This window comes from Brachionichthys hirsutus, chromosome 12, assembly GCF_040956055.1.
Source record: "Brachionichthys hirsutus isolate HB-005 chromosome 12, CSIRO-AGI_Bhir_v1, whole genome shotgun sequence".
In the NCBI taxonomy this organism is placed as follows: domain Eukaryota; kingdom Metazoa; phylum Chordata; class Actinopteri; order Lophiiformes; family Brachionichthyidae; genus Brachionichthys; species Brachionichthys hirsutus.
This window is the reverse complement of record NC_090908.1, coordinates 1,616,466-1,641,464: the sequence shown is the minus strand read 5'-3', so window position 1 is coordinate 1,641,464 and position 24,999 is coordinate 1,616,466. Positions and strand designations below refer to the sequence as shown.

The 24,999-nt window shown below is 42.7% G+C and overlaps 1 protein-coding gene across 1 annotated transcript in view; it reads left to right on the top strand.

Annotated features, from left to right (window-relative positions):
* Nucleotides 1–11,225: 11,225 nt before the first annotated feature.
* Nucleotides 11,226–24,999, top strand: part of gpc6b (glypican 6b) — a 58,298-nt gene continuing 44,524 nt past the window's right edge. The window contains exon 1 of the mRNA XM_068746220.1: nt 11,226–11,376. Coding sequence (XP_068602321.1) covers nt 11,226–11,376 — 151 coding nt within the window. The remainder of the gene's footprint in view (nt 11,377–24,999) is intronic.

The window sequence follows — 24,999 nt, the reverse complement described above, 5'->3', positions numbered from 1 at the left end:
TCTTATTTCCTATGTAACTATTTCTTTTCCGTGTGCTGCACCTTTCTGGGTTACATGAAGTGTGTACTAGAACCACACAGCGCCACGCCATGTTCTTTCAAAGCATGAAGCACGTCTTTTGAGAAACATGTATTTGTTTTCCAACAAAGCTAGGAGATTGCAGCCGAGTCTTTCCATCCCATTCCCATGATTCATAATGGCTGCATGAAACACTGGCTCAGACTTATCTCATTTAAAGTTTCTCACTACAAGAGTTATGGTCAATGGAAGACGGCCAAATCTTTCTTTTCAGTTCTGAGCGTAACTTCTTTTCCCTCAAAGAGCATTTTCTCTATAAATATGTACAGTGTGATGATCGCTCGAACAAAAGCGGCTTCCGGGGCTCGTGCTTTGCGTTCATTTTTAAGGAAAATGTCACAGCAACAACAGATTGACTCAAGGAACACGCTGCTGATTTTATTGTTGACTGTAGAGTTGTTGTTTTTAGTTTTATTAATTGGCATTAGTCTCCCTCTCTGGCCTTCACTCTCACAGACGATAAGAACCGATTGGCGAGGATTTAGAAGAGTTTTGAGGCCGAAGCACATAAAATAACTTCACTGATCTGTTCTATCTAAGATGGCCCGACCCGCAGAACCGCTCTGATCAAACAGTGTTTTGTTTTGTTTTCTCGTTGCCTTGTAAATCTTTGCGGTTCCTGTCGGGTTGCCTTAGTGAGCGTTGACAGGATGCACCATACACACTTACTGTGTCGTGCACCGTCGGAGCGTAAGGATGAAAATGGCATTTTCTATTAGGCTGCAAAAAAAACAGAAACTGATTGGGGGTTCATTGACAATAACTAAGATGCTACTGGTGCTGCTAATTCTGCATGTAGATGCTTACTGTTGGCAGCAAGTATGAGCATGTGGAGTTCTCCTCCTACTTCATTGACTGAAAAAGATTCATTTACCGTTCCACTGTGGCCAATGAATCATGTAATTTGTCATCACACACTGATCCCCCCCCCCCCCCCCCCCCCCCCCGGGCTAATATTAGATTACTGTGTGTTCTAATTGCTCTGTCTGAATTTGCATAATATTACTGCTCCATCCTGTGTACAAAGTAAAGCTTGGAGCAATTATCTGTCGCCATCTTCAGTCTGGAGAGTTGATGGCTTGACCCCACTTGTCTGAAAATCACACTTAACACAAATACTCCTGCAGGTAATGTCAAACGAGACAGTTGGGGATTACACACACCTCTGACTGCTGCTAAAGACGTACCATGTGACAGAAATAAACTCATATTTCCTTTCAGCAATCGCTCTCTGCCCCTTTCGATTTCCTAATTTCTGCAAGGCAGTTCTGAAAGAAATCTGAGATCCAGATGGATCATCGTACACGGTGCATTAATGTAGAGATTTCAGCGTGAGAGAAAATCAAAGTATTCTGACAATAGAAATGAGTGGGATGAGATAAGAACAGGAGGCAGGAGAGCTTATTGATGAACTAGTGGGTGGCTTGTATTACAGGCAGATCCAGACCTGCATAAGTGCATCGTTCATGCTTTGTTTCAGGGTGAATGAAACAAAAGGCCTTTTCCATTAGAAAACGATGATTATTATAGGAGCGTCTCAACAGGCTGGGGAACTTCATCTTTTTGCGCTTTCACCTCAAAGAAGTGTCGTCAATAATGGAATCCTTCAATGTGCAAGGCATCTATTGTTCCGGGAGTGCCATGCCTTTGTCTCAACCTACGCGAGCCCGCTCTTAGTAACGCAGGCTTTAGATTAATGAGGTCCAACCTTGGCGGCGGCACCGTCTTACTAGTCGAGAGAGGATCCAGCGGGTTCACATCGTCTCGCTGTCAGAGTGGAAAAACAAAGCGCTTAACAAGATCGTTTTAGGACAAGCACACGAATCAGTGCAACAGAAGATATAAAAACATCTTTGTGTTTGTATTTCTCTATAGAAAGGAACATTGACTGAAAAAGCAAACTCGTTCAATATGACAGAATATTTCTGTCATACTTGGTGCGTAAAGATACCAGGAACAATCTCGAACCTTTTGGTGCTGATCCAGATTACCATGTGGACGGTGTAGATCCAGTTAGGAGGGGAATGAGCGGCTTGGCGGAGGTCTGCGCTCTCTGAGTGCTGTAATGGTTTTATTACTGTGCCCAGCAACAATGAACTCGAAACCTAAATGCCAAACTGATATTTTGTAACGTCCTCTATACACTTACATGTTAAAGTACTGGCCAGCAACAAAAAATATATCTCACAAAAGCCATGGTCTCCACAGGGAACTTTGTTCATGTACTTCTTGCGCAGTAAAGGTCATCACTCACGGGCACAGCTGAGACCTGTTAATTCAACTTGAGAACAATTTAGTTGTCATGAAAGCAACGACTCCCCGTCGGTTAACGTGAAGGTCTCTTCAGGAACCTTTCTGGGTCTCAGAAAAGGCTTCTGCTTTGTAAGGCGCTCACTTTCTGCACTGATCTGGGACTCAACGCAGACAAGAGAATTCTGACAGCTGCACAGGGGAGTCCAGGAACCTGCGCGCACACACACACACAACTGTATTAAGTCACCGAGCACAGAGCCCATGTGATGCGGTAAAGGCCTGTCATAAGGCTGATCAGGAGAGACTGGCCATGTCAGCATGTCTCCAGATCCAAATGTCATCGTGCCTCCACCTTAACCGCCAGGAGAGAGAGAGAGGGAGAGAGAGAGAGAGAGAGAGAGAGAGAGAGAGAGAGAGCAAATAGCCTGGCATCTCCTGGTGGGAAGCATTCACTGTCTGCCTTCTGGTTGCAACATTAAATCGTCAGGAGGAGGTGAGGAGCAGATGCCAGTCTAGCCCCCAATCTGATTGAGGAGCGCAGGGGGTGACATCACTCTCCACGGGAGCCTTAGTGAGGAGACACAAGCGTGACAGTTCACCTTCTCCCTCCTCTGGCTGACCAGTGGGGAGGGTGTCCTTCACTGGGGGGGTTCCACACTAAACCTTCCTCCCAAATGTCTCCTTGAAGTTAGTACCCCGTAGTTGCAGCGTGAACATGCAGATGCAAACCGAACGCTGCTCGGCGGCTGCTGTCTGCCGACCACACGCTCTGGCTGTCTGCTCTCTGCTGCATTCTCCCTGTGTGCTGGGCTGAGGCATCAAGGCCAGAGTAAATGAGCAGTGCGAGATGCGTCCTCATCACGTAGCCGGGCACGATGCATCAAAATAACAAATATCCTCATCTCTCTGCCAGCACTTAGAGATGACTCCGTTTTATGATAATCACTCGACCGAACGGCGATCACAGCTTCAAGTCAAGGATGTGGTTATGAGTTAAGTTATGACTGCCTCGTAAAACACAATGACCTTTACGGCCGCTGATGTTTATGGCTTCAAACCTTTTGCTTTTCAAAATGGCAAAAGCAATGTATTGGTCGGATTTTCCATGACGAGCTCTGCTCTGATCCGTTCAGACTCTTTTCTAAATGCCCGTTTGACAGGATGGAATATTAACCACCTGACCAGCCTCTAGAAATCTGTTCATTGCTGACACAATATTTTGGTTGCAGATAGAAGTCTATTAATGTACCTTTTTTATTCTAATTTATTTCTCTTTGTAATGTTTCTCTATTTTTTTATTCTGGCATCAATCAAAACGTCAATTAAATACGAAAATAGATCAATCTGATTAGAAACATTTTCACATTTCTCCAATTGCAACATTTATTACTTTGAGATAAAACATCTTCTGATTCTGCATTTGATGTGAGCTAATAACGCTGTGGATGAGAGCGCTTTAAACCTTAAATCAAGGATCCCTTAAGAGGTCTCCCCTCAGTATCCAACTTTGTTCCCTTTTTCATTTTATTTTTTGGGTATGAGTAGTTTGATGTTTGAAATTAATTTATGAATGTATTCTTGATGGGGGAAGCTTGGAATTGGCAGGCTGTCACATCAGCACTATTATCTGCCGTTTAGGTTTGAAGTAAATTCGTCTTGGGGTCCCAAAGGTGCCTGGACCTTTGCATACTGGATGTGTTGAATTCTCACTTCCTTGATGGAAATTCGCTTTAATCAGAAGAAGATTCACGGCCCCTCTGGACTTGCTCACGGCTTTTTGATTTGTTTTCAGGCCATGTCAGATAGCAGATTTTCACCTGAAACTATGAATTGGTCAAGTGTATCAATTGAATGTCCTGGGACATTTTGTTATCGCACCCACACACACACACATGCAACATCAATTCACAAGAAGATATGGAATTAAAATAAAATACTTTGATGTTACAACATGGACTGAGATTATGCAAATACAAGCTAATGGGAGCTAGGTAAGAGCTAGTGTCGCGCCTCATTGGCTGAAACGTTTCAGGCTGATCTGCACACAGACTAAGTTCCTGTTAAGGTTTTAGATATAAAATAAATTATATTGAAAACATTTTTTTTTTTACATTTTTCTTAGGAATAAATTAAACAAGACAATATTTTTGATAGACATACCTTGGAATAAGAGTCTTTGTAATGGACCGTTCAGAAAGCGTCAACACATTTATCTGATGTTAAACTTGTTTGCTGTAACACCAGTCAGAGGTCAACAAATACCTGTTGAAGACCGATGTATGTAAAATGATTATTTTTTTATGTTAGTAACTGTTCCCTTAACAAAACTACAGTAATACTAAGACATGCTCAGCGCTCTAACTTGGACACGTCGGATTCAGCTCGGAGCTTGCTGCTCTTATCTGTACTTAGAAGCCATCAGGTGTGCTGCGTCTTCCAGATTCCCAAAGGTAATTTGACATGCAATATCTTTTCACAACGTTTTCCAGGCTCCCAGTGCAGCCCGTCATAACGGCTCCTGGCGGATACAGAGCTAGCGAAGGATTAAACTCAAGAGGAGCCAAGGAGTGTGAGGATTTGGTTTGTGTTGTTTACAACCCGTCGTGGTGCTTCCTGCTCAGCCCAGCGAAGCGGCGTCGGTCTCCGGGAGCTTTTCTCCAGCCTCTCTCCCCCTGCAGTTTTTGCAAGCGCTGTATGTCCCCTGTTGAAGAGCGATCGACCACCAGCCTTAGATTGAAATTGATTGCATAAAGGCTATAACAATGAAGGGCTGTTGATATTCTGGCAGTGGCAGTGAAGGGGTGTCAAAGGATGGGCCCCTGCTGTCCCTGCAGCAGCTAGGTTATATATTAACATATTGCTTAGCAGTCACATTGAGCAGGCCTCCTATCCCATGGACGCTGTGTTTCTAATTGAGTTGTATTGAGCTATCTTACTTCTGTTCAATAAGCACAGTCATGATGAATGTCGGCTCATTGTGCCGAATGAAAATCTAAGTAACCAGCCAAGCGCTGCCTCAAGTTCACACGTGCTGTTCGAGCGAAACTCAAGTGTAGAAAATGCCTCAGATAACTTTGGAAGTTGATCTAATTCCTGAATTATTTATATCTAATGCTTTGTATAGTCAAGAAAAAGCATTATTCTGTCATATTTAACACACTGTATTAGACTTGTGCCAAAATTTTACATCAACATGGAAAAGACAGAGAATCTTAAAAATACATCAAAGAGAGCGTTGGACAGTATCCCTATCAATTACCCGGATCTATTTTATTGATCTGCAACTTCACAGTGAAATAATTTTACATGCATAAACTTCAGTAATGAAACAGCGGCATGGGTTTTTTGGAAATACTTGTTTGGAGCCGAGTTAGACTAAGCTACAAGCAGGCCAGATACATACTTCATTCAGGGCACAAAATAGCTGCAAAATGGATGCCAAAGTAAATTGCAACAGTAATCTCAGTACATTCTCATTTAACAAATGTGCAGTAGTTTTAGGCACTTTAGTGTTGCGTAATATGAAGCAAGAGGCTGAATTATAAAAGAAAGAATAATTTGTCCCTGAAGCTATCCCTGTGATGCATTTATTATTTTTTGACATTTGCATGCTACCATAGAGTAGAGTTATACACACAATTGTGTCAAAAAATGTTCTGCAGCATTCATGTTAGTTGCTTTTCGCAGTTGACATAAACTAACTAGAGAAGCTCTCAGCGTGCAGAAGTCCGCACCCCCCCCCCCCATGTTGCAAACCTGAGCCGCCATGCTGAGTGCTGAATATACAGGTTTCTACCTGAAGTATGAAGCTGAACTTCAGGGAGGTCCAAGGCCAAAACGACAAAGAGAACCGTAACTAACGTTCATGTGTAATGCTAAATCAACTCTCATTAGGAAAAAAGCAAACTAAACGCACGACCAGCTTTGAATTCCTGAATTACTGTTTATAACGGCGGTTATATGGTTCCATGGTGTAATGGTTAGCGCTCTGGACTTTGAATCCAGCGATCCGAGTTCAAGTCTCGGTGGAACCTGCTTATTCACAAATGTGCTATTAAGCAAATTAATAATTTATTCACAAAATGAAACTTCAAGAAAGTCAAAATTACCTGAGTTCAATTCTGACTAAACCTCAACAAGTCAGAAAACAGAAACGTCCACTCAAACTAACTAAAGATCTGGTAACGAGCTGTCACTTCACACCAGCGCTTAATGCTACGTGTTCACAATGCAGCTGTTTTCTAACTACAAATGCAATTTGCAATATTTGTTATTTGGAAGGGAAATCCAGTCCTAACTAGAAAAGCACTCAGAGAGCACAGACCTCCGCCAAGCAGATAAATGCACCCAAAAACATAACTTCCTAGGCGGAGATAATCAGTCAGTTCATAACTGACTCATTCTTTTTAAAAGTCATCTGACATTTAGAGCAAGCGCCGCAGTCGTATTCAAATGCACAATGTGTTTTGGATCATTTACGAAGGTTCCATGGATCCATACTAGAGACGTTGATACAGACATCATATAAGAGTGTCTGCCACTGATAAATTATGCTGCATCAGGGGCCCGTGGAGGAAGCTCAAAGGGTTGCACAGCATATTAAATCTGTCTTGCTAAACATCGGCAGAATAAAGAAATCCCATGAAGATGCAAATGCAGACCTAAAATAATAAGTCCCTGATTGACATGCATGACTTTTAACTCACACGTGTCCAGGAGGTGGAGCCTTTGTTAGTTAATAAACCCTGAGGTAAAGGCACAATTATGATGTGCAGGACAAAGTAAAAGAGGATAGGAAAGCAAATGTGAGGAGACGTGTAAAAAGCAATATTCCAGTCTCTAAACCGCATGGGGCGAGTCCACCATTTCATCAGACAGCGAAAGAAGCATCAATTCAGACACTGTCAAATCAAACCTACTGGCAAGAGAACAATCTGAGACCCAAAACAACATTCAAAGGCTGCACTAACAGGACGAGTGCAAGAGTCAGGGCTTCTGAATGCTGTACAGACATGGCCTAGACAAATGAAAAACAACAACACTTTTATGTGTGGACTTATTATTATCATTGTTATTATTATTATCATTATTATAAACATTCATTGCTACCCAGTAAAATTATTTTTAACCCTTTTCCAAGCCACTATATGCATGTCACGTTTTCTTTAGGGGCTGATCCCCCCTACAGGTCTGATCCTCGATTCGGCCCAACCCTGAACTCATTGATTTTATGAGCCATTTATTTCCTGATTCTATACTGCTAAGTTCCATAACCATATCTAGAATTATTAAGTGGCATTCAGGTTAGTTACACGTTCCAACTGACATTGAATAATTAGTTATCACACAGGCAAACTGTGTTTCGAACTGGAAGTCATAATCATTCATGGTTGTGCATTTTAAATGCGTCCATTTGATGCTTTCAAGCTGCTATACTTAATGTATGTTTCCACCTAAATAGGGCTCAGTTGATTAGAACAGACAATTTTATTGTTTGCAAGCCGTAACTGTTCATCATTATTCACTATATAATGGAGTCATTTCTCATAGAGGGGCCGGTACTTGCCCTAAAGTCATGTTTGTCTCTAATGCAGTGAACAATTGTTGAGGTGATATAAAGTGAATAATGCATGTAGCGTATATTCAGGGCACCTTCGCCTCGGGCATGACGGGGACGTCTCTGGTCATAAGCAACAGAAGCATCCTTCACCATGCCATGAGAGGAGTGTGTAGATGCACACATTTATCATTTGATTTTAACACACACATATACACAGTATATATAATTACCACTGCCAAGAAAGAGGTTATGTAATCAGTCCGTCTGTCCTTCCGTCCGACTGTTAGCAAGATAACTCAAAATGTTCTGCAGATCTTGATGACATTTTCAGAAAATGTTGTGAAGGTTACCTGGGACAGATCATTAAATTTTGGTGATGATCCAGATTAGATCCTGGATTATGGATCAGTTTTAACTTTTCAGCAGCATTGCAGTCAATGGAGCTTTAAATTTGTCCCTCTAGATCTCGGTTGAATATTGACCGATGTTTATGGAATTTGACACAGTAATGCAGGGTAGGGACCTCCATCTCACCACAGAATTTTATCTGGATCAGATCCGGATTGACATTAGGAAAAAATAAATACTACATTTTAACATTCAAAACTCCATTTACGGATGAAAAAAATCAGTTAAAAAAAACTCAAGCACTATTCATGGTTTGTGTATAAAGATACCAAGAACAATTTAGAACCTTTTGGTGATGATCCAGATCAACACGTGGACGGTAATTATGAGGGGAATGAGCTGCTTGGCGGAGGTCTGTGCGCTCTGCTTTTCTAGTTGCTAGCGTTATGCAGTTGCGTGAGTCTGCACAGTAAAATATGCAGCAAGGAAACCCTCAGTGTATTTGTACTTCAAACTGAATTAATTAGAAACACTTGACTTGATGCTTGCAATTAGCTCTGTGCCTGTTGTTGAATGTGATTTAGTTAATTTCAAACATAATGGACATGCAAGTTTTTAGTTTTCAATGAGCCGTGTTATCCCTGCAAGAGTGTAACACCTGTTTAATCTACTGGCCTATAATATTAAGTAATAATTTACGAGATCAACATTTGGAAAGAAAGCCCTTGCTGTGAGGCCACAATGCTACCCACTGCGCCATGCACTGTGCTGCCCTGGTTGAAGATAATCTTGTTGATTACTCCACAAACAAACACAGTTCAGAAATGACTGGACAACAATGAGTGGGATGCGTAATCTGTTGCTTCTCCGCTGTCCTGGTTACTGAACACGTGTTATTTCTCAAGGCTTCACCTGGCAATATGTTCCTCCTGCCGGTTCAATGCCACATTTGAATAATTTTATCCTGTTTTTGTTGTCTTCTATGCAATTAAAAGATTGAAGTACCTGTTCAGTCACCTGCATGGCTGCAATGTCTGATGTTTTGCAAATTTGTGTGGTTATTTCAAGATATGAAACATATTTTTTTCTTTTCCTGCATCCTCAATTTCCTGCCTGTTAACTTTACTTGAGTTTGTGAACTTTAGAGGACAGCTTAGGTGTGACCAGCCCGGATGGGACCCCCCAGATAAACTCAGCACGCACACAGCGGGGGGGGGGGGGGGGGGGGGGGCATATCTCGGTAGCTGGTCTGGGATGTCTAGAATCCCAAAACATCTTGGCATCCAGACGTATCTGAAATGGAAACTCCGTACGTTATATTCTAAACGGTATGACCATGCGCCGCTGAAGGCGGGTCATGTGCCTGCATGCACTTTACAGCCTGCTGGGACAGCCTGACAGTCATCTAGCCTGAGAATTTGCCATGAAATTAATTTTTTATTGTATTAAAAGTTCCTCATCCCCTGAGTTTCAAAGTTGAACACATTAATTAAGTGTGACATGTCCAGGTCAGACTGTCTCACGAACAAAGTAGAGCAAAGACTTCATGAAGGGGCTGGTTGGATGGCCTCAGATCAGCCTTTGTGGATTCAATCATTTATCTCTCATCTGGTTTGAGGTGTTACATTTATATTTGTTTAAAAACTATGTTTTTCCCTTTAGTTTTTGGAAACTAGTTCCTTGCGTGGTTTTGAGACGGTATCTTTTCACCTGTCCTCGACCCCCTCCGGTACTGTTTGTTGTTTTGTGTGTGTGTGTGTGTGTGTGTGTGTGTGTGTGTGTCTGTGGCGTGAAACTAAACTACTGAGGTCAAAATACAAATTCCACCTTAAACCAACATATAGAATGTTCAGCATAAGTGCAGAATATGATGCATATAATAAATAAAGGTTTTCTCAACACACAAAGAGGGAACGCACCCCCGGTTCCCTCAAACACAGAAATACATGATAAATTACCCCCACCATTGATTTCCACCTGTGGTTTTGGATAATTGATCCAAAATCCAGGGAGACCTCACCCTCTGAAACAAAATGTGACATCCCACACCAATTGGAATCCTGCACAGTGATGGCAGCCATGTTAATCCACTGTTGAGCTACCCTCAGATCAAGCTGTTCCAAAATCAATAAAGCCATGAAAGCGTGCCTCCTGGTGTTCCTCGCATCCTTTACAACCTCTACTTAATGCAGCTTGACGCTACGCGGCTGCTGCTTTGCTTTGGTTTAGGATGGATGGGGAAAGAAATAATGAATTCTGTGAAACTCCCGTCACTGCAGTTCAGCAGCATAAATGACGGCTGCATAAATAAGGAAACAATTTTCACAAACAAATTATTATAAGCACTTATTTTTGTTTTAAATGGTTTACAATATTACCATTCACTTTATTATTGTTCCCAAATATTTCTTACGGCTTGGACGATTTACTGTGTTTGTTTGTGTGTTTGTTTGTGTCTTTGTGTGTTTGTTTGTTTGTTTTCCTACTGCTGTTTTATCCAGGAATTGAAACACGACCCGCTCGGCGACCTGCATCCGCTCAAAGGGATGAGGCGAGATTCCACTCCACAGTTTACGTCGCGCTTTGCCATGCGCCAGTGTGTAACGTGAACACAGCGCGCTCCGCTCCACTCCACTCCAGTCCGCTCCGCTCCGCTCCACTCCAGTCCACGCAGCGTCTCGCTTCAACACGGCGGGCACCGCGGCTCCGTCTGCTGAGCGAAGTTGAGTCAACGCGCTGCCGGGATTCTTATGGCATCTCCGTGCACGCAGTCTCCTCCTCCGAGTCGCCCGGACGCTTCCCGGCTGCCGCTGAAAACTGTTCTTCGTTTGGAAACGTGCTTGTAGACACTAATTGTTTGAGTTGACCGCCCTGGCATCAAGTACCTGCGGAGCCGCGGACCTGCGGACCTGCTGCGGGGGAGTTTGACCAGCCACCGGGAGGCTGCAGAGAACCCCAACATTAAGGATTCTCCGAGACGCGCACGATGCTCACACTACAGACCTTCCTCTGCACTTTTTCTCTGCTGTCTGTTGCAGCCAGAGCAGATTTCAAGGCACGGAATTGCAGCGAGGTGCGGGAGGCTTGCACCGGGAGAGGCTTCAGCTTCGCACATGTCCCCCCCCAGGAGATCCCAGGTAAGGCTGGGCACAGGAATCAGACTCACAACCCGCCAATCCGAGCGTTACGATTCACCTCGGGGAGAGACGCGCGCGTGTTCGTGACGTGAACTCTAGTCTGTATGTAAAAGTTAAAACGCGTCTCATTATGACGCGACGCGTTCCTCCGGCTGGAGGTCGTTGGAGCGCGCTGGGATGCTGCAGCCTGCAGGACGCACCCGGCGGCTGCGTCAGGCTCAGCGGGGAGACGCGCCTCGTCCACCCGTCACTCACTAAAGTTATCAGCCTGACCAAACTTTTAAATAGCAGAAGAAAAGACGTCAACCAGCAAAGCGCACCTAATTGACCTGATTGGAGGAGCAGATTTACGCGCGCAGTTTAGCACTGCGATGTGACAGACGCTGCAGAAAGAAAAGAAAAGAAAACCAGATGCAGACCTTGGGCTGTTGGTTTCTGCTGGTCTCCTGATATTCATGCTCAGCCAGCATCAACGCCGAGGCCGAGGATCCCCCCCAGGCAGCTCGGGAACGCGCTCCATGTGGAGATAATGAATGGTCAACTCTGCAGATTAACTCCTGTCCTGCGAAAATGAAGCGATAAAGCGAAGTGGAACTGCGACTGGAGTGTTTCTGCAGCAGTTCATAATCGCAAATCACCAATTCAACATCACTTCAGGCGTTACTCTCAGGGGCAATTATTTCAACTACCTTATTAAATGAAGACATCCGGGCCAGTGCGCCCCGACGCGTAAAATGAAACGCACTCCAAGTGTAAATGATACAGGTTAAATAATGGGTCAGGACATTAAAAAAAATACAATAATCCAAAAATATCTAAAGTTTATGCTGCAACTGTGGTGTTATAGCATAAGATTATCTTGATAAAAAAGTGTCAAAACAATGTTTTCCAGCAATAATATTTTGTCTATCAGTATATAAATTCTTATGCTAAATTTGTTCTGACTTTAATGACACATTATCAGGGAAATAAAGAATCTATCCCGGCATGTTTTTATTATGTAAATGTGAAGAAAAGTCATTTGTGTTTCCTGATGTCAGCCCAGATGTGCTGTCTCTATGGTCATTGTTATGCTTCTGCACCAATGATTCTCTCTCTAAATCGGTATCTGGCACAACTAAAAGGCTGCGTGTGTGATGACAGGCACACCTGCTCAGAGATGGGCTCAATAACTAACTGATTAAATCCTTTGGATTCATGTCTCTGACTTCGCAACGAATCTCCCCGATGAGTGAAGAATGCAATCTCTCTCATCTGAATGGTGTCACCCTGAATAAATGTCTCCCGTTCCAGTCTTTGAATGAGTCGTATAACCTTACGCGTCTGCTGGGGAGACGACGCATTATCAACAGCTCAGCAAATTCACACAGTGATGGGCACGCCCTTGTGCGTTGCAACATATTGCCTCCCGCCAATGCAAGCAACGCTGAGACGAAGACGAGACTGAAGTAAAAGTGGAAATTCCTTGATTTGAAATGTGTAAATAAACAACTCCCCAGAAAATAGACAAAAGTCTTAGCTGTTGAACCTTTGGCGATGATGTCCAAATAGGTTTGTAGATATATATTGGGCTGGAGGCGGGGCACGCCCTTTACAAGTCGCACTCAGTTATAGAGTAAAATTAAAGTCCACATATACAGTATCTTAAAGTGAATGGAAATTAATTATTACTCACAGGAACACTAAAGGTCAAAATAATCACTATATGCTTTTGGCCGCAGCATAAAAATGTGTCTTACGTGTTTTTTGTGCAGGTTTGTAATATGAACTATTTTAGAGATGAAGGGGTTGTGAGCGTACATATCCTCAGTGACAGCGCTTTGATCATAATATCCCAGCACTTGTTGATTACTTTGCTCTCCTGAGATTTGAAGTCGAGCAGCACTCGAAGGTTGCCTCACAGATTCTTATTGTCGCACCTCAATAAGTGATGGTGTGGCGTAAGCGTCAGCCCTCCTGCTACCAGCCCGCCTCGGTAATGCTTCTACATCAGGCATGGGCAAACCCAGGCCCGGGGGCCATATGCGGCCCGTTGGTCTTTTTAATCCGGCCCGCCAAACTTGTCCAAATTATATTATTAAATAAAATGTTATTATAATTAAACCTCATTCATTTGACCTTTTCCCTGTAATGCTGCCTGTAAAAGGCCAACTCCTTTAATGCAATAGCTTTCATGTGTCATTTATTAGCTCACACAAATACTCCATCCATCTGTTCTTGGTCCGGTACCTCTGCCAAGTTTTAGAACCTATTGTGGCCCGCGACTCAAAACGTTTGCCCACCCCTGCTCTACATGCTGTGCATTTGTGCTAAATTACTGCTTTTTGCTGTTGAATTTCTTCAAATCTTTGACATTACGCTGGAAAATGCTGGTCCTTGAACGTCACATTGTCGTGACAGAGGGTGGAGTTTTTACTTGATCTGAGATATCATGAGAGAGCATGTTAGACAAGAGAATTTGACAGAAAATGACCTGATCATGTGACATACAGACATTTCATGACTTTCATGGAAAAAGCCATTTAAAGCAAAATAAACCCACACAAGCCAATAATTCTAGCATCCGGTGCCCCTTGGATGACTCAACTGCTGCTGAGGTATGATTTCAATAAAAAAACCTGGGATTCCCAAATTACTATTTTTGTGTCCAAAGCCAGGTCATGTGGAATAATAGCAGAGGAATCAACGTTATTGAGAAAAATGTTCTGATCCAAAGCCTCTAAGGCTGAGTCGGTACAATAATTCCAAAAGACTGGGGCGATGCCTCTGCCTGCTGTCCGGGACAGGCTGGAGGCTGTCAGCAGCTCTGTGGTGAAACCAAGGGACCATAAACTCCAGGGCTGCACTAAAGGTCTTTGAGTGTTCGCATGCCTAAAAATGTCCAACAGCCCCCCGTCCCCGTCCCCGTCCCCGTCCCCACAGCAGACCGTATTTCTATCATTTCATTTCAGCAAATTCTGAAAGCGTAGTCTTTTACATCGCCTTTTAAACGCTTTGCCGTTACTGGTGTCTGTTTCCACTCAACGGCCAAGATGGCTGGATATGTGCCGTGTGGCAGACGTGGCAGTCTTCTCACTGGGACCTCTGAGCATGTTATGTGCTATCATTTGACATCCAGCTCTGTTTACTCCCAACCGGATCCAAAGATTGCACAGGAATAACGGCGCTGATATTTTATGATACTCATTCGCCTGCACAACAAGGCGAATGATGCACCTGCTGAAGCGTGTAAATGTGCACATGTTCTCTGCTGTCCTGTAGCGGGACGGAAAGAGATTAAGAACGGGCTAAACGGGAGCCCCTCCAGAGGGGATGGCCAGGTGACTTTGTTAGCCCCCCCCCCAGCAACAAATGGCTGCATTACTCTGATGTATTGTCAGATGATGGCGACCTTCCTGCCAGTCACACACGTGGGGGGTAAATCTGAGCTGCTTTGGCACTGGACTTTCTGGATTGACAGTTATTGTTTGAGTTAGCACATGGAAGCGCCGCTATTTCAAGCTGCATTAATCTATGTAATGTAATGTGAATGCAGCCTGAGGACGTCCATCATAAACGCCGCGCTTTCTCTGCGGGTGTTCCCACGTGTCGTGGAGCTCTGTTAGTTTACTTGTTCGGTGTTTCCACTTTCCTCTTTGGAAGCCGTAACGGAGGCGGATTTAAACTGAGGAGACGCCATTTGTGTTATAATTATATCTGGATATGATATTCTATTGACTTCAGAGCTGTTTTCATTCATTCCTCTTCTGAACCGCTTTGTGTACGTCACCGGGTCGCGCCGGAGCCGATCCCTATCATAGCACATTGTTATGAAGCTAATGCAATGTTTTTGATGACTTGTCACCTTGAGGCTCGATTTTACTGGCAGTCATATTTACGTATATTTACACATAATATAGGATCATCTGTGAAGTATTCGTCATATTTTCTACCATGCTTTTCTTTGTATTACACAGTGTTTTTCATTCATTCATCATCAGCTTGTCGACTAGTTTTCTCCTTAATAAAGCGATTTGTTTATCTTGTCTGGCCGAAAGTCAAAAAGCTGAGATCTGTTATTGAGTCTGCTTTGAGCCTGCAGTTTTCCAGCAATCCTCTATTCCAGTTCCCAAATGTAGGAATTTTGATGTTTATGGGTCTCTGAAGAAAACTCACGTCTTCAGGGTTTGAACACCAAAAGCCACTTCTGGATAAACACGAGTCCCGTCTGTGAGTCAGCCTCTCTGGTTTATTCTGTTTGTGGCCTTCAGCGCGGTTTATGTCCATGTCTGGACCATGTCTCCTCCCTGCTAAAATGTTAACACAGCCTATTTCAAACCAGAAAGGATTTCAGCTGACAGCTGCGCAGTTATAAGCGATGATATTTATTTTGCTGATTTATTTTGCATATCAGTGAATAAGAACGTTTGATGTGTTTTAAAGCTTGCTTCTTTACAAATGCAAACCAGAGACGGTGACTTATTGAAGCCTGAGCAGACACAGCAAGCTGCATGGCTTGTTCAGACCATTCATCGCCTTTCATAAGGTAATGTTGCTGCACAGGTTACTGGAGGAGGGATGCTGTGAACGCTGATATGAAGAATTAATGTGTGTCAAACTCATTTTAGATAAATGGTCCGTGAAAAACAAGAGAATGGATTGAAGTGATTCTCCTGAGACGACATGGCAATAGCTGTTTAATGGTTTAAGAATCATTTGAAAAGTGAAAGAATGAGTGCCCCTGCTGTCAGCGAGAGATTGAATCGATGTTGTTTTGATCTATTAGTTCCTGTCAACAACTGTCCAATTAAATTCTAACCTGAAGTCGCCGACAAAGAGCTTTCCCACGTTTGAACGCTGGCACAAACACATTTCCGCTTGTCACTGATCCTATTATTATTGTCTCGCTTCCTTTTTTAATCAAATGTTTGACCAGTATAGACGACACACACACACACTGCAGCTATATGCCTGATTGGTTCTTAAAATATAAGCAGTCAACTCCAGTGATCCAATCAAAGTCTTCCTACCTACCTATATGTCAATGGCGACGCTTGTCACTCGGTGCAACGACAACCACCTGAAGCTCAACGTCAACCTTTAATACTCCTGCAAAGATGCTCCAAAACAACATGTTTGACACACATCTCAAGCCCAGCAGCACCGACTGTCTGCATCGTCGCCACGGTTTCAAGGCGGTTACTCGAGATTAGTGTGGTAAAATGGTCACAATCGCCCTTCTTGTTCATCGATGGCGTCCCGATGATGCTACTGTCTACAGTGCTCCTTTCTTGATCAACATTTGGATCCAGTGTTGACTTTTGGCTCCGCCGGAGCTCTTCCCCAACATCTCATCCGCCTGTCGAAGCCGAGTCACCACGGATCAAAGACCCCTCGCACGCCTCGCTCCTGTCATGTCATCTATCTTTAGCTGAATGTCTGCCACTCCTGTCTTCCTGACAACATCTGACGAGACATCATGTGCAACTGGAGAGCATGTTCTCCTTCCCTCTGCTCCTCAGGGGGAGAGGGGGGTATTTAGGGCGCTGCAGTTTGGTTGTGTTGTCGCCTTCTCAGCTGAGCGGCCTGCTGGCCGGAGGACGCTGGAACGCGGTATTGAGGTTAATAACGGCGGGTGTAAATGCTGACTGAAAGGTAATGATCAGCGGCGGTCTGAAGGCTGGACCGGGGCTCCAAGCAGCCGCTACCTGCTGGCCCTCCACCATGCTTCACTTTGCGAGTTGACACAGTAGAGTGGCTTGTCTTCTCTTGTCTCACTCTCGGGGGCTTCCAGGCATGCTGCCCATGTGGATTGAATATCCACACCACTGAGCTTTTTTTTATTTATTACATGCCCCTCAATAAATATCAAAGTAGGGGCATAGTGCGAGATATACTGATTATGCACTGCTTGTCTTTCCTAAATGTGCTGCACGTGGTGTCGGAAATCCATACATTAATCTGAACGATAATGATATTGGTGCACCGTACAGAAGGGCACATGAATATTCGACAGCTATTAGCCTCAAGGTCAAAGATATTCTATTGTCTGTTGTATATTTACCTTCTCTGCAAAGATCCATGACAGGCTAGGTCCCGCTCTGTGGGGCAAAGCAGGGCTGAAGTAATCTTTACGAGTCATTTATTATCTGCTGACTCAAAAACAACAACAACAACAACTTAATCACACAATTGAAAATCAATGAATAAGTTTCTATCATAGTCTCTGACAAAGAAAAGGAGCGGATTCTCCTGAGGACTGGATTAACTGGAGCCTGTGTTTGCATTTGGCCAGAAATTTACTGAATAATTTGCCAATGAATTATTTGTTTACAGATGGTTGTTCTAATTATTAGTTAATCTAAAGTGAATTGTGATCACCGAGGCGGAGGCAATTTAATCACCGGCATTGGTTTGTTGACTGCCTGTCTGTTAGCAAGATAACTCAAACCCTTTTGGACTATCTTGATGGAATTTTCAGAAAATATTGGGAATGTTAGCAGGAACAGTTGATGTAATTTTGCTGATGATCCATAAGAGATCCTGGATTCTGGATTACTTTTTGTTAAGGTTGTAGTCAATGGAGCGTCACAATTTGTTCCTCGATATCTCGCTTGATTAATGACCAATGTTTATGGAATTTAACACAGTTATGTAGCACGGAGGTCTCTACCAAATTTAATCTGGATCACATCCAGAATGAGGTCAGGAAAAAATATACATTTTAATATCAAAAACCCATTTGTGTAATCCAGATAGGAGGGGAATGAGCTGCTCGGCGGAGGTCTGCGCTCTCTGAGTGCTTTCCTCGTTTCTCAATGTTTGGCGTCCTCCTCTGTCGTAGAACACCCATAATTTCAGTGCATGCTTGAACGTTGTGTCAGTCGCACCTTCAGAAACGGTTCAACGTTCAAATGACTCCGTGAAGCTCGTGTTGAAATCATCAACTTGAAAACAATATATATTGTTCATTCCTCTGCAGCAATGCCTCCGGTGTCTTAGGATGCTGTGACGGCAGCAGTTATGCATTTAGATTCCTTTCCTCAAAGATATTTTTATGGTACACTTTAAGCTATGTCAGTACGAACCAGCATTGTTGTGACTGTTTTATCCTGCTCAGTCTCACACATGGCACTTTGCATTGGAATATCTTGACATATTCCAAAAAATATATAAAAAAAACCACTGACACATTTGCTTGGAGTGTGAAGCTGTTCCAACATCTTTATTCCTGTCCTTTTTCCCTTCACGTTGACTCTCCTGAGGATGAAGAATACATCATGCCATTGTACTGTGCTGCTTTTATTGTAGGCTGTTTTATGTCGGTGAGAATTCATTTCCTCTTGAACCTGTCCTTATTCACCCAAGGACATATACTCCTCTGCATCAACATCCCCCGGTTATTTAAAACTGGAGCATGTCTTTCATTATGACTTCTGACATGACCCAAAATGTGAAAGGAATAATGTCATTCAATTTTGATTGATGCGAGCTCCAACTTCAGGGAGAAACTTGGCTAGTCTGTACACAAAAAAAAAGCTCCAGAGACATTATTAAAAGTGTGACGGGAAGACTGTGTGGGAAGCACAGATTTATGGATCCATATTGATCCTTTTTTTGCATTGAGTTTCATTCCCATGCAACGCAGAATGAAGGATGTCATGTGGTCTTCTTGTCAAAGGACGACTATCCATCAGTTTGAGTGTGTTGTGAGGGCTGCACGGTAAGCTGTGCATGTCTGCTATATGTGACCTACTGTATGTGCATTAAGCGCCTTAGATGTCTGAACACATACGACATTGAGTGAAACCACCGAGCCTTCGATGGAACAGTGATGGAACAGCAAGAGCGCTTGTTTTAGTTCATAAGGGTGTAAAACTTGGAGCAAAAAGTCTCCATGTAGGCTCAGATATGCAGAGATCTTACAGCGCTTTGCTTATTTATACGATGCATTTGAAGCCAAAAAAAATTTAATATGCATATTTATTTATTCATACAGTCTATACACCCACAGTCAGGCTAATTCATTAATTCATTCGGTTGCGCATCTGTTCACATTTAGAATATCGATGCATTCACTTTAAGTTAGCCTCCATCATTATTACACAGGCATACACAATCTGGCCTCAATCTCTTTCAACTCTTGCATCATTTACAAGTGTTTAAGAAGTACAGTGGAAGCTGCATGCAGAAATGTATCACAGCTTTTAAATGTGAGCAGTTGTTTGTGTGCATCTAATCCTGGAGGAAGGCCAATCATGTTGCCCATCTGGCCGGGTGTGAAATTCCAAGACTTGGAAAGCCAATTCCTTGGGTTCTAATAACCTAGACTACAGAAAACAGGGCGCAAAACTGTGAATTAAATATGACATTTATTCCAGGTGTTTTCATAGGAACCCAAATGTAGGAATGAATTGGTAAAATTTAAACATACAGATTATAAATCTCAGAAATAAGACTTTCCAGTTGTCTTTTGGTAATGAATTGACTTGGCATGGAATAAGAAGAAACGGGACTGTCATTAGGAATGTTGATCTCAGTTGGAGCGTGAGTGTGAATCCATAAAGAGTTTGTCAAGGGGAACGTCGGGACACGGCAGATGGCAGAGCGCATATGCTGCGGGTCTCTGGCCAGGTATACGGTTGAATACTTCTGAGAGTTGGCCTATATCTTTGCTGATATGCACAAGAACGCTGATGCTGACTTTACCGTGCTGATTGGGATCAGTCCGAGATGTGGAAGTCATTGTGTCTTATTTAACACCTCACAGTAAGGCCACTAGAATGTGCTGTTGTAAATGAGGAACAGATTCTATCGAGGAGCAAATGTTAATGATTCCTCATCGGAATGGACTCAGTGACAGACATGATCGAAGATTATGCTTTTTTTTAATTTCCAGTCTGACCACTCTATTCATGAATGACTCCTAATTATGAGTCAGTAAAGGGCACAAGTCAAGTAGAAAGTCATTTACTCTTGTTTCCCTTGAGTTGTGAATCATCCTGAATGGTTATTGATCACTGACCTACCTGTCAATGACTCACCTGCCCTGCATGTGTTCCCTCAAGTGGCACAGTTCTCTAGAAAGAAAAAATGCAGCTCTTTCGTGTCACGCTCACCTGTTGCTGTACAGGTGAAGGCAAACAGCCACACAGCCACAAACATAATGTCATGTGTAGTTCCTATTCCAGTGATGTGAACTGTTCTAAACGCTCCTCAACACTAAATGGAGCATCCGGTAACTGTCGCGGTAACTCTTTGGTGCAGGATGGTGCGCTTTGTTCATTTGCCTCACTTCATTTTTCTGCCTTGTTTCTATTGTAGCTACGCTGTCCCGGTATTGCTGTTTCAGCAGAGCCGTGAAGCTGCCCCCCCCCCCCCGCTGCTGCACACCGTTCACCCATTTATTCTGAATGGAGTAATATTGTTGCATAACTGAATTAAACCAAAGTCAAGAAGCAACTTCCCTGGGCCCCCCAGCCACTTGTTGAACCTGCCGTTTCTGACAGGTGAATACCGGAATCCTCCAGTTATAGTACGAGATGGTCACAACTCGGTAGGATGCACCGGATTATTAGAACAAGGTATGAAATCCAAACATAATGAAGCACTGCTGGATTCCCTTTTGATACTCATTTACAAATAATTAAGTCATGAGAAATGAATGAGATTTAATGAGATGAATGAAGTGGCCAGTTTGATTGAGTGACAGATATTCATGAACTAATCATTATCTAATGGTCATTAATACAAGAGATCCAAGTCTTGTCTCTGGTAACTCCATTATATTTAATCTTCCATTAGGAAATAATACAGAAGTTCTTAAAAAGATTCAATTCAGCTCTCAGGTCTTTGTCTGATTCATTTCTCTAACAAATCATCAACTAATCGTTTCCTCTTTTTATGAATTCAGCTTTTCTGTTTAAAGAATTCAGCAGCTAATGACTAAACTGCAGTTACATTCTGTTATGATTCAGAATTATTATTTATTTGTTTCATTAAGTCTTGCATGTCTTTATATTTAATGAAGACTCTAGTTGCACCTTGAGCATTTATAAAGTGATGTTATAACTTTACATGATGGAAGGTGGTTATTTGTACTTTTACTTTGGAACTTCTGCAAGACTGATTTAAGCAAACAAAATAAAAATACATTGCTGCTTAATGTTATTCTAAACTTTTCTCTCCAGCATAGGAAATGTGGAGGAATACGACATATAAATTTGAGTTGAATAACTTTAAAGATGATTTTTATTCAGAAGGCCGGGGCTGGGTGTGATGCTGAATGATTCTGTTTTACTACTTCTTATTTTGATGTTGAATAGTGGAGCAGTGAAAAAAACACTGCCTTGCATATTAACCAGGTCTTTCTCAGTCACACGGAACTTAAGTAAGTTTGACTTGAGCAATTGCAATAATAGATAAGTTTTCAAAGGCAGGTAGGTGTTCATTGAATGTTCAGAACTGTTACCAATGACAACCGATCCAGAAAGTCATCCACTAAATGAACAAGCAGCCATTTATCCATGACCGCGACAGATGACCTGCTTCAGCACAATTATGTATGATCATTGCATAAATAAATTCCCATAACTTGTTGTAAGAAAACACTGAGAGGCTCAGAGTTAAACACCGATGAACTCTGATGATGAAAGGCTTACAAGTGCTTTCAAAATTACTCTTTTATGTTTGCAATCCACAAATGCTGAAATCTATGAAATGAAAGTATACAGTATTCAGAATTAAATGCATCTGCATTGCTTCCCCAGCAGCGATAATGAACTGATCTAACTCTTTGATTTGATTCCAGAAATGGAACTGTGATCCGTGAAGACTGTGCAGGTATAACCGAGTGGACGCAGACGCCTCTCTGCGGTACTCGTGCAGGTTTCATAGAGCTGGTGTACGTTTAGAAAGCTTGCTACACAATTAGCATTGAATCGGTTGCCTGCTTTCTTATTATAATGTTCATGTGACTGGCATTTGTTGCTCTCTATATATGTTTGACATAAAATGGTGCAATGGCTTGCTTTAAACTGAATTTATCCTCCTACTATCGGTGGATAAATAAAGGATCTGGGATCGGGCACCACAGTAAAGTCAGGCTGGGGCTCCTATCCTTGTTTCACCTTCACAGTCCTCTTAATTCTGAATGACTCGCCAAAGGCCAGCTTTGATACAAAGCTATTAGTGGGATAAAATTCCCCCTTTAGCTGCTAAAGTACGGCTTGTTCAGGATCACAGGAAGCTCCTGGTGGAAATCATACTTGGTACCATCCCAGCCAAAAGCAAACAAAAACATCTACAAAGACTTGGCTCAGTGCCGATCCAATGAGTGAAGGAGCACGCCATCCCAAAGCTGTGCTCAGGCATTTACCTGAAGAAAGCATTAAAAAAAAAGTGTTCCCACAAACATTTGTTTCCAAGCTCATGGGTCACAATCACATTGTTCTGTTTTTCAATTAGGAAGGTGGGATATCAGTTGACAGAAAATCAAATAACATTTTAAGCCAACAGTGAGATTCATTACAGGAACCGTTTAATAGTTTTCGATCGCGTTGTGCCACTGCAGAAAAATAAAACGCCCCTCTTCATGAGTCGGGGTTTGAGTCTGCTCCAGCTATAGCAGTAGATTATGCTTTTATGTATTATGGTTGCAAAGTTGGACTAAATTGCAGAAAATGAACCACAGTTCCAAATCACAGCTTTATTTGCAGTAAGTTGTTGAATACCATGCAAATGCTAACAACAGTAAGAACTGTATTCACCCAGTGACCACCACCTCCCCATTTAGAAATCTGATTTATTGCTTTTACTCGAAATTTTTGGGCGATTCATGGATCAAACGCCTGTTGTGAATTTTGCCGTTAAGCTCCTTGTGACAGAACAGTTAGTTGTGCAAAAAGTATTGAAAGTTTATTGTGCATTTTAGATTAATCCTGAAATTTCTTCCGAAAGCTGAATGTCTCCAACTTTTTGTGAGGAGTGTAGGAACTGCAGCAGGCAGTAATGTTCTCAAACCTTATGTTTTAGTGAGCCATCTTCTCAAAAGGAAGTGCAGGGGTTGGTTAAAGTGCATCAGATCTGGAGTCCAGCCCGACTCGAGACACGTCTGCAAGTGCAGCTGCCCCGGTAACAGAGGGATGAGCACTGGCTGCTTAAACTGAGCTTATCAGGCTCACGGAATATGAACCCAGAGACCAGGCAGGAGACCGGATAGAGGTTCAGACACCTTAATGAAACAAGTGTGTACAAGAATGCTGTCAGATCGGCCCACGGTATTTGAAATTATAGGTAAAAACGGGTAAATAAATAAACTGCAATCTAATGTCATAGACACAACAGGGGTGTATCTCACGCAGAGGTAAAGACAATTGAAACGGAGGGAAGGGAAACTTAGAGAGACAATGGGACGAAGGTGAAAGGCATTAGGGTAGAACAAGCAATCAGACAGGAACCTGACAGGGGTCACTCAAATAAAACAGGAAACACTACTAATGACGAGATGCACAACAGCGTTCACATCAAAATGTGTTTAAAATACCAAGTTGAATGTTCTGATTATGCAGAAAGGGTTATTGCATCATCAAATGTATTATAGTAGTTAAATCGCTTTATTCTGCCAGGTAGTTTAAACATTTTCATTTTCCTCAAACTCAAGCAGAGTTGTTGAAAGTACCTTTGAAACCATGTCAGCTTTAATTCATAAAAATATCTTAACGGACTTGTGCAAAGCTCAGGAAAAACGACTATTTGCCTCCAGTAACTTGTCACCTTTGTCTCACTTGCTTCGCTTCCGCTTCACGTGTGTGCGGAGCAGCTGCCTGATTTCTGCCTTGGGTCAAAATCCTACAGAGACACCCAAGATTCAAAAGCAGCAGAACCAGAAATCACTTTTGTCTATTTGTCTCACATGCTGAGCCAATAAGATCAAGTGTAATAATAGGAGGGGAACAAATGGTAATAAATATAGATGCCATCGCGATTCAAATCTTCCATTTGGTTAATGCTCAGCATTTGGGTGTAGTACCCACAAGCACCCAGCCCCAATGAACATACTCCGCCATCCACTGTGCCACCATACTGCCACATCGGTTTATGTCAAGCTTTATTAATTGATTTAAAATAAGTGATGTATGAAGGAAGAGCATCACTCGTGCAACGGTGTTGTTTCTAGCTTTCATGATGCTTTATAATATAATGAAAATGCTTTATCAAGCTTGGATCAGTTTCCTTTTATTTTATTTTTTCATGTAACATTAGCCATTAAAGCTTTATAGAAACGCGACACAAGCCTGATGCAGAGTTTGTCTTTGCTGCAAACAACTACCTGACCCAAGCCCCATCCGGCCTCTCGCTCACGTGTGGTCCGTGTTCCAGTTAGGTTATCACAGTGCCGTTTTAACCTTGACAGGGGAGGTCACAGTACTTTTCTGAGTGGTCAAGTCCCTTGGAAGTGCCATCCATGTGTTGATATACGACAGGGCCGCTTTTAAGTGATGCTATGCTCTGTTGAGACTCCTGGAGCACGTTGTAGGTTTGTTGTCTCAAACTGAGTTTTTTTTTATCCTGTTGACATATCTGACGAAAGGGCTGCACTCAGAATGTGCCGCCTGAGGGACTCGCCAGTTTCCAAGTCCTTTT